The sequence below is a fragment of the Castanea sativa genome, chromosome 9 (genome assembly GCF_040712315.1).
Source record: "Castanea sativa cultivar Marrone di Chiusa Pesio chromosome 9, ASM4071231v1".
NCBI lineage: Eukaryota > Viridiplantae > Streptophyta > Magnoliopsida > Fagales > Fagaceae > Castanea > Castanea sativa.
In genome coordinates, this window is record NC_134021.1 from 9,072,785 (window position 1) to 9,083,150 (window position 10,366).

General features: G+C 34.3%; 1 protein-coding gene across 1 annotated transcript; it reads left to right on the forward strand.

Moving 5' to 3' along the window:
• The first annotated feature begins 1,599 nt into the window (after positions 1-1,599).
• LOC142610796 (delta(14)-sterol reductase) lies at positions 1,600-9,705 on the forward strand. Its single transcript, XM_075782741.1, has 13 exons — positions 1,600-1,769; positions 1,878-1,995; positions 2,097-2,167; positions 2,938-2,994; positions 3,777-3,868; positions 5,288-5,335; positions 5,726-5,846; positions 5,953-5,999; positions 7,291-7,372; positions 8,097-8,173; positions 8,270-8,389; positions 8,913-8,987; positions 9,061-9,705. Exons 1-13 carry the CDS (start codon positions 1,722-1,724, stop codon positions 9,212-9,214), a joined length of 1,110 nt encoding a protein of 369 aa, XP_075638856.1. The 5' UTR covers positions 1,600-1,721; the 3' UTR covers positions 9,215-9,705.
• The last annotated feature ends 661 nt before the right edge of the window (positions 9,706-10,366 follow it).

The following is a 10,366-nucleotide window of genomic DNA, read 5'->3' on the forward strand; positions in this document are numbered from 1 at the left end:
TCATCAAAACCACCTTACGTTTTATGTATTAATATAATGAATAAAAATTTTCGGTCATACCTTGACATTGTGTTTGTTTTTGAGTGAAATCTAGGTGGATTTAAAAAGGAGGAGAAAAAAAGATCGATGTTTGGTTAAGAGTGAAATTATGTAGAGAAATTGGTGGGGTCAATCAGGTTTGGCTCAATGTAAAATGTTTTTCAAATATAAAATTTGTTTAAGTGAAAATATTTTTTGAAAAGGAAAATATTTTCAATTGTTTGGTTTTGTTCTAAAAAGTACGCCAGAAAATGGTTTCCAGTGTTTGGTTTGCACATAAAATGGTTACTAAAAAATATGTATAATCTGGCAAATACGTCAGACGGTGTTTTAGCTGGAGCCTCTCTCTCTCTCTCTCTCTCTCTCTCTCTCTCTCTCTCTCTCTCTCTCTCTCTCTCTCTCTCTCTCTCTTGAGTGGTTGGAGTGAGGTGTAAAATGGTTGTAGCGAAAATAAAAATATAAAGTAATTTACACTCCCACCCCCTCTATTTTACGGTCAAACTAAAATTGATTTCAGTTTGATCGTATTTTTTAGTCCACCCAAAACAAACTGTCAGGTGTAAAATATTTTCCATATATGTTTTTCACTCGATACAAACACGATGTAAGTGTTTTCTTGGTCCCCATATTCTTTGAAGAGAGAACGTCCAAATAACTTGGGTGGAAATGTGTAGTTAAGTCAAAATGACTAAGCTGCACTTCCACACCTTTCGGTGTTTCACAGTTACCTTTTTTCTTTTTCTTTTTTAATTTATTCTACCAACAACCACTTACCATTTTGTCATATTACAATGCCTCTTAAGTAAATTTATACAAATAATATTTTTCATAATCTCATTTTTCTTCTCAACCAAATAAAGGAAATTTATTTATATTTTGCACCATTCAACTTTTCCATCACCTAAACCAAACACATATGGTGACTTTTTTCTTTCTATCTTAAGACTTTTCTATTATTCCAACATTTTTCATTCTCCCAACCAAATAAAGCCAGAGTATCACTTTATGCTTCAATAATCAAACTCTCACACTTTATTTTTCTTCCTTGTAAAGTAACCAAATTTAAATGCATAATGCTTTCACTATGGTGATATAAATAGAGAAAATGAAAAATTAATTATTTACAGTACTCATTGGGATATGATTTTGTTGTGTAGACTAGATCAGAACTCACCAAGAGTCTTGTAGCTTAAATAATTGGCACTTCCGTGAGTTTGCTATTTCCAATAAATAATTTAAAGTTCAAATTCCCTTTGTTATAATTATCAAAGAATTATGTCAATGGGTGTCTTTAAGACAATTATTAACACATTTTTTTTATTAATAAACCATATTATAAAAGTTTTGAACACAATTTTTATGAAAAATATAAAAAAATTATTAAAAAAATTAATTATTTTTACTATTTTCCCATCAAAATGTATCTAAAAATAGTTTCTAAACTAAGTATCTAAAAAGTAAAAATAGTTTCTCATAGAATATATCTAAAAATAGTTTCTAAACTAACTAATCATTTCCTATCATATCAATATATTAAAAAAAAAAAGAAAAAAGAAAAGAAAAAGAGACTAGAGTTGAACCCCAAGAGTCAAATCACATAGACTTGTCCCATATAGCTCACCGCACTGAGTACACCGCACTGCTATTCTCAGCTCAGAGGAAAATCAACAAACACAGGGAATATGGATCTGGGTTTACTTCTCCACGCTCTAATTCCCTCATTAACCTCAGTGAGTACTCTTCTCTCAAAACCAATCTATCCCAAATCCCCGAAATCCCATCTCTGATCCATAGATTTTCTAACCATTTTTCATTTTTGTACACATTTGGGTCATCAGTTTGCTATCTTAGCCGCATTCTTTACATACTCGGCCATTGTTGGAACTATTATACCTGGAAAAGTAGTTCCTGGTGTAATCTTACAGGACGGTTCCCGTCTTCATTATCGCTGCAATGGTCTGTCTATATATTTATGTGTGTTTGGTTCAGTGTATTACATTTTCTTTTTCTTGAGAATTGGGTATTCAATTTTGTTGTTTATGTCTGTGTATTAAAAGGTTTGCTGTCACTTCTTCTGCTGGTTGCACTTCTGGGGATGGCTGCTAAGATGGATTACATATCACCCACTGTATGTGTTCATTGCTTTCAGTTGTTTTTATTATTATTTTTATTACTTTAATACAAGTAAGGCTAAATGTTTTTAGGACTAGGACAAAACTTAGGTACAGTTCCTTAGGAGTCGTATCTTTGATTCTCCGATTAAATTCAACCACGTGGCTGCTTTACCCAATGGGCCCATAGTTGGATTTTGTTGTCCTTGGGGGAGGATAATACCTTTTGTGCTGTATTGGTCAATGCAATCACGTGGTTGAATATAATTGGGAACCTAAAGTACAGCACCTAAGTTTTATACTTAGGATTGTATGTATTTGAATAAGCTCTAGAACATGCAGTTGAATTACCAAATCTCCCATAATGGGCAGAAATTCTAAAAATATTGTGTCATATAGCAGAAAAAAGGATTTCTTATACTATTATGGTCTGGCACTGATTTGGAGATTCATAGCCGCCCGAAGCCTATGCTGGAAAATCAAAGGCAATATGCGCATTTGGCGTATCCTACTTCAAAATAACAATTAGGTTGTTAAGTCGTCATATTTGTTTTTTGTTTTGGCATAAACTTCTGTGGGTGTGTTAGTTGCCCTGATGTACTTGGATCAATTTCCCATTACAAAACCACTGTTAATGTCTTGTAAATTGTATTTTTGAATGCTTTCACAGGGGTTTGTTTTGTTTCTTTCTTCTCCTGTGGTGCCAGTTTAAACATATGTGGAGATTAAGCAATGCAAGTCTTGACATACAGCACATGTGGATTTTAACATTTAACAATGCGTGCAGGTGATTTCAGACAGAGGGCTTGAGCTGCTATCAGCAACCTTTCTGTTAAGTTGTATTGTAAGTTACAATTGATATTTTTTGTACTTATTGATTATTTGGAATTTAAGTTTGTTCAATTTCAACTGTAGCACTAAATTATGCATCTAAATTGGTGACATGCGTGCCGACATTTATGCTTTGATGTTATTCTCCAAATGATTGAAGATTCAAATGTGATAAACTTTTTGTAAAGTTGTCACTTAGATGTTCAACTGTGTTGGTATGGTTCTCATGCAGGAGAATCTTCATATATTTGGGGACATTACAACACCACAGAATATGTTTGGAGTGGTTCCTAATGGGGATGGATGGGAATTGTAGGAAAATTGACTTAGTTCAAAGTAGTCACCCTCCATAGAAAAATATTAAGAGAGAGAGGAAAGCACTAAGCAGTTGGTTTATTCTTCAATAACAATGCATGACCATCCTCTATCTTCATTTCAATTCGTGATGATTGTTTGATAAGTAATGATGAAAATTTTCTTATTGCATGCTTATGTCGTGTCATATATATTTCTTACTGCTCATCTCCAGTCTATGAATTCTTTTGTTTTTTCATCTTTCAGTATTCAGGATTTCACTCTATATTTTGTTTCCAAACTAAAGTAGTTCACATTATGGAAAGAAATGGGCAACACCATTTAGCTATAAAGCTCTTGGCCTTTTAATATGTAGGATTTAAACCTTATTTTCCTGTAACACTATATTCCATAATTCAATCTTTTGCTATAAGTTGCAGATTTTTCTTTCTTTCTGATCAGCTCATGTATTTTCTCACTGTTCTTGTTTTCTAATGTTAGGTGACCTTGGCACTGTATGCTGCTGGCTGCAAGTCAAGAAATCAGGGTTCTTCACTGAAACCTCATCTCACGGGGAACCTAATTCATGACTGGTATTAAGGAAACCCCTAATATTTTATTCAAAGTAATATCAAAACAGTTCAAGGACTTCTGTTTTCATAGGAAATAGAATTTGGACTACTATTTACATTGATATTTTCCTGCCCATCCTTTTAGGTTTCTCTAGCTAAGAGCCTTCTAGCTCAATTGGGATTTCCTGGTGTTCCAACAAAGACATCAAAGATTCAAATCCCCCCTCCCCCATTGTAACTACCGAATCTTTGAAAAAAACAAAAGATTTCTTTTATCCACAGTGAAAGGAGAAGCTGCATATTACTAAAATAGAGGCAGTAATTTTATGGCAAGTTAAACCTACAAAACTCATGCTCTTATCCTATCCCAAGCTGTAGTTTACTCTACATGGTGAAACGATCTAATAACTCCTCGGTCAACATCAATTTTTTTTGAGAAGTTATTAAATTCATTATAAAAAGCATGAAAGGAGCACAACCCTAATACATAGAAATTATACAAAGGAAAACCACAAGCAAGAAGAAAGAAAAATAAGGTAAAGTAAAATAAAGATTAATGAAAAGTATTTAGGAACTCTAGAAAATCCATAGTAGAAAACAGATGAGAAGCAGAAATCCATTCAAATAATATTGTAAAAAATAATAACTTCAGCTTCGTTGAATGTAGATCTTTCCTCTCTAAACAGTGATAATTTTTCTCTCCAAAGGCACATTAAACACAAACGTGCAGCTTTCCAAATTCCTCCAATACTTTTCTTACCCAAATGTCCCTTCCAACATGATAACAACTCTATAACAAAGTAAGCCATTGTCTGATGAGCACCAGACAAGCAAAAAACCAAAGACCAAAATTTCTGAGCCACCACATAATGGAGAAAGAGAGGAGCTACACTCTCTCCATGCCTTTTGGACACAAAGAACTAGTCCATAATAAGTATCTCCTGCTTTCTTGAATTATCTGTGGTCATAGTCTTCCTTAATGCCACACACCATGCGAGAAAGCCACCTTGGCAGATCACAAACTTTCTGAATGCCTTGCCAAGGAAAATAGTTCCCCCCTCCTCTTAAATGCCTTGTAGTAGCTCTTCACCTAGAAGCCATGATTTTTCAAAGGGATCCATACCAATTCATATTCCTCCCCACGTTGAATTTTTGTACTGTATATATCATCTAGTAACTGTACCATACTGTCATAGAATCTAGTTCCCAATCATTCACTTCTCTGATGCAACGAAGATTGATTGGCAAGGTTTTCTTTGAAGAGAAAAAAAACTTAAATTGTATTTTTCTATTGTTGTCATCAATGATGAAGAATAAAGTGTATATTTTTTCTATTTTGTTGTCATTAATGATGAAGGATTAAGTATCCATGCTTCATTACTTGGAGAACATGTTTTGAGGAATTATCTTGATATTGCTTCCCTTTTTGTCATTTAATAGGTGGTTTGGAATTCAGCTTAATCCTCAGTTTATGGGCATTGACCTCAAGTATGTGATCTGGTTCTCATTTTTTCTGGGCATATTCTTCTCTGTCAATGAATACAAATCATATTATATAGCAATGAATTTGAGTTTTGTAATGACTTCTATTCTGCACATACAATGGCTCTCTATTTTTCCTGTTACACTCATGGATTGGGCCTTTTCTCATTTCTTGCCCACCTGGCATGTTATTTTACATTCTTAATCAGTTCATAACAACATTTCAATTAATCCCCTTGTCAACATCGTGAGTGGGATGGCTTAATTTATCTGGCATTCTTATCATTACTCATCAGATTAACATTTTGGGGATGGACTTCATGACATAATTGAATCTGACATTGTTATAATTTCTAGTGGACATAATTTTTTTAACATGATGGAACGCTCCTGTAGATTTTTCTTTGTTAGAGCTGGAATGATGGGCTGGCTAATTATCAACCTATCAGTTCTTGCAAGAAGTATTCAGGATGCCACGCTAAGCCAATCTATGATTCTTTACCAGCTTTTCTGTGTGGTAATCTGGTGATGTTAAGTAATCCTTTTATTAATATTTTCTCAGTTCTTTTTATTTAGGCATCATTTGTTATTGCTGAATATTCTGTCCACATTTTTTTTTCCAGTTATACATCCTGGACTACTTTTTTTATGAGGAATACATGACCTCCACGTAAGTGCAGTACCATGTCTTTGCAGCAGAATCATTCCACAATCTAGTTTTCTCCCATGTCAAAATTTGGTTTTGCATTCATCCTTAAGCATCTTTTGTTCGCTATAATTTGTCTTCAGCTCTTCTCTCTTCCTCTAACTGTAATATGCCCTACATTAATCTGATGATATATTAAAAGTAGGAATTGGCATGCTTGACTGTGGTTTCCAGTACCAGTAATGATCTTGGTATTGGCAGGCCTTTGGGCAAGTAGATATTGACTAAAATCCAATATTGGCCGATTTGGTGTGTTACAAAACAGTAATTCATGAACAATCCAAAAAGAAAAGACCACATAAAATGGATTATAGGGAACACCCATTTCCTAAAAAGAATAAAAGAGAAGATATTTTTGAAGAAGTTCAATAGAGGCATTGCCATGCTGAGCTGTGTGAAGGTTTACCTGGGTTCAGCCCTAAGTTTAGATCCCTTAAAATTTGATGAAGCCTGGTATAAACCCAAGACCTTCACCCAAATTCTGAAGCTCTGGCCAAGTTCATGCCAGCGTTAAATTTTCCCATTTAAATGCTGTCTGTCATAAATGTAATCTTTTATATAACAATTGAAAAGGTCAATCAGAGCTAAACCTAAATCTGTTATGTGACAAGGAATTCTAATTGATTAGAATTCCACATTTTCTTGTATGGCAATAAAAATCACTGTCTTTTACATAATAAAATGCTCTAAAATGGCTGGTCCAGACTTTGGCAAGTCTAAGACAATCCAATTTGTACAGTTGAAGTTTGTGCCTGAAATCTAACTCCTAGCTCATCCCTCACCTTTTTTGCACTGAAGGTCACCAAATATATATAGATATGGTGAATATGTGCAGTAAACAAAGCACATCCCAAGGTAAATTATAATTTAGTTTTCCTAGTAATCAACTTTTAGCTGCTGAAACTTTGTGAAGAAATGAGTGTGAGTTGAACGAAATGGCAATATGAGGCCCTGGGAGGTCTTCGATTTGGTTAAGTTCCCAAAAAATGCATATTAATGCACATATGGTGCCACTATTCTCTTTGCTGACATGTCCAGAAAGTTCTAGTAGATATTTTTCCAGAAGTTGAAAGACCAAATTTTTTTTAAATAACCCAGTATTTACCTTAAAAAATTAACTAATTTAAGTACCAACATAATCTTTAAAAGCCAATATTGAAATCTTACTTCAGCTCACCTGATTTGCATCCATGGCAGTTCATGTATAATTCACTTCATATTTTTTTATCTTCACATATGTGTTTGTCTTTTACAGATGGGACATAATTGCTGAAAGGTTGGGCTTCATGTTGGTATTTGGAGATCTAGTGTGGATTCCTTTCAGTTTTAGCATTCAGGCATGTTACAATGATCTAAAGTTTAGATATATGAGAGGTTGTTGCAGTTTCTCTGTACACACAGGCGTGATGCACTGCATAGTAGTTCTTAATTGCTTGGTTAAACTAGTGATTTTGAATTCAGAGTGTTGACCATTATTAAAGACTATGTAGCACAAGACAGGCTGAGCCCGAGTTCTATGTAAGATAGAAAATGGTTCCATTTCCAAGTAGTGTTCAAACCCTTACCTAGGTATTTCACACTGCATTATTGTTGCCACTTCAATGTCCAAGTCCTATCCAACTATTGTAAGTCATCACAGCATTAAACATTCCAGCATTCAGTGTTGTAGGTGTTCTCTCTTGCCATATATACAATACATTAGTGCTGGAATTGTACTTAAATGTTTAAGAGTCTTTCAATGTTTTATGCTTCCCAGTACGACGAATGCTTTTTTAACAGCCTCTTTATTGTTATTTTACTTTAAAAAAAAAAAATTATTAGTGCTCCTTAGAACCATATCTTTTCATTCTTTTCGACGTGTTTTTTTTTCCCAGTTCTTTGTGCAAGATCACCAATGATAAATCCCTACTCCCTAAGAAGCATTACTTTATTTTTACTCCTATGCATGCTTTAAGGACACAATCACACACATTCACAATTTTGTCAGATGCACTTGAAATTGTGAAAATAATTTAAATATTGATTATAGTTTGTATGTGCCAATAATATTTGATTTTGTAGGGTTGGTGGCTTTTGAATAACAAGCCAGAGCTTACAACAGCTTCTGTTATAGCAAATTGCTTTGTATTTCTGATTGGGTAACTTTCTTTCAATTTATACTAGGTACTTGGAAATTCCTAACCTAATGTTTTTTAAGAACAATTAGTAAAAATGCACTCCTTGCAACTGGGCAGGTATCTGGTATTTAGGGGAGCTAACAAGCAGAAACATGTATTTAAAAAGAATCCCAAAGCACCTATATGGGGTAGGCCTCCGAAGGTCATTGGTGGGAGGTTGCTTGCTTCTGGTTTTTGGTAAGACTGCTGTTCAAATCACTTATCATCATCATGTTTGTTTCTTCCTATCATCAGTCATTTCAATTAATAGGAATGAAAATAATAAATGAAACGCTATTTGAATGATTTGATGCATTTGTAAATTTTAGTAATCACAATGTGGAAATGGGGACAATAAGGATGGAGAAGCGGACTGATGAAGCCTGGTGTCTGATCTATCATTTAGCATAATTGATTATCAGTCCACTGAGCAATGTTTGAAATAATAAGGCGGATAGGACCTGAAATCGTTTGCATCATAAAATGGTAGGAGGAGCATCTGCTGGAATATGAAATGACCTGATGATGGAGCCTTGTTGTAGGCCTATATTGAAGTGGAGGATTTTCTATATATTGTTTCTTATTGTGACTCTTATCCATCTGTGAATATCATGATAAATCATTTCAACCTTCCATTCCCATCTCCTTAAAGTTGCTATGGACATTATTAATGATGCTTCATCTCTTTAAAGTTCTTAACACTGCAATTATTTTGTTAAAGGGGAGTGGCAAGGCACTGTAATTACCTTGGGGACTTGTTGCTTGCTCTGTCCTTCAGTTTACCTTGTGGAATAAGGTACCTTCCTGATTTCTCTATGCTGTGTTTCCATAGTAAGAATTTCCATATTGAAAATTCTCTCATTTTGCAGTTCCCCAATTCCATACTTTTACCCCATTTATCTCCTTATTCTGCTAATTTGGAGAGAAAGGAGGGATGAAGCTCGCTGTGCCACGAAGTATAAAGAAGTCTGGGCAGAATATTGTAAACTTGTTCCATGGAGAATATTACCTTACTTCTATTAGTAACTGGGCTCCACATTTGCCAAGTGACTTGTGGCTTAGTACCATTGTCTAGTTTTTCCCAAGTTGGAATCCCTCTTCCTCACTTGTAAGCCAAAAAAAAAAAAAAAAAAGACTGCATTCATTGAAGATAACTAGGTATAGCTGCTAGAGACCTCTTGCATGTTCTCTCTCTCTCTCTCTCTCTCTCTCTCTGAATAAGTAGTCTTTAATGGTTTGTTTGGATTGAGGTGAGTAGAGTATAGTAGAATTGGCACAAATTTGTCTATTTTTAGTAACTTTACTTTACTCTCCTCCACTTTCCCTCATTCTCTCCTCAATCTAAACGGGCCGTAGGTGAGACAAAGAGAAGAAGAGGAGGAGATTTAAATCAGTAGCATTTGCTTCATGAGGCATGGTCCTTAGTTGATTGAGCTACCCCTTGGAATTAGACCCCATGAATTCTTGTACTCACTATATATTTTTATCATTTGTTGAAGCAGTTTTTTGTACCATTAGTAAACTACATGAATTCTTTTTGGATTAATGTTTTGTTTTCTTGAACACAGTAGATCCTTGTTATATTGTTTATGTTTTTTGCTGAGGGTAAACATCCAAATGGGAACATGTTCCCCACAATCTTCTGCCTATTATCAGACAATTTCTTGGCTTTGGAATTTGGATGCTTACGTTGCGGATTCCCGACTTATTCTTGTAGTCCCGACTTATTCTTGTAGTAATAATTAATACCATTAGAATTTCCAAACATAATAATTAATTCCATTATACTTATTTCAGGTGATCTAGAATCTTTAAATAAAGATAGCTTGTCTGAAAAGTTTTCTTCTTGTTAGACTAGGTCTAAATCGGTTTTAAAACTCCTCCTGATCCAACGACTGGCATCGACGTCCTTTAGGGGTTTTTTTTTTTTTTTTGGTGCCTTGATGACTATATGGACGGCAGATGAACTGGTCACTAGTGATTGACTTCCTAAGTCAATACACACTAAGTCATGTCATGCTTAACCACCGATATAAATTATTTTTAGAAATTTTTTATAGATACCATATTAATTTATAAACTATTTTTAGAAATTTTTTATGTGAAAAAGAAAAAAGAGAAATACTCATGAATGCCTTTAGGGTAATGATTAATAATCCATAGAAAGTTTTTATG

Coding starts and splice junctions, on each gene's coding strand:
- LOC142610796 (XM_075782741.1), top strand. CDS start 1,722: ATGGATCTGGGTTTACTTCTCCACGCTCTAATTCCCTCATTAACCTCA. Junction 5,336..5,725: donor TTTATGGGCATTGACCTCAA/GTATGTGATCTG, acceptor ACGCTCCTGTAG/ATTTTTCTTTGTTAGAGCTG. Junction 5,847..5,952: donor TTTACCAGCTTTTCTGTGTG/GTAATCTGGTGA, acceptor TTTTTTTTCCAG/TTATACATCCTGGACTACTT.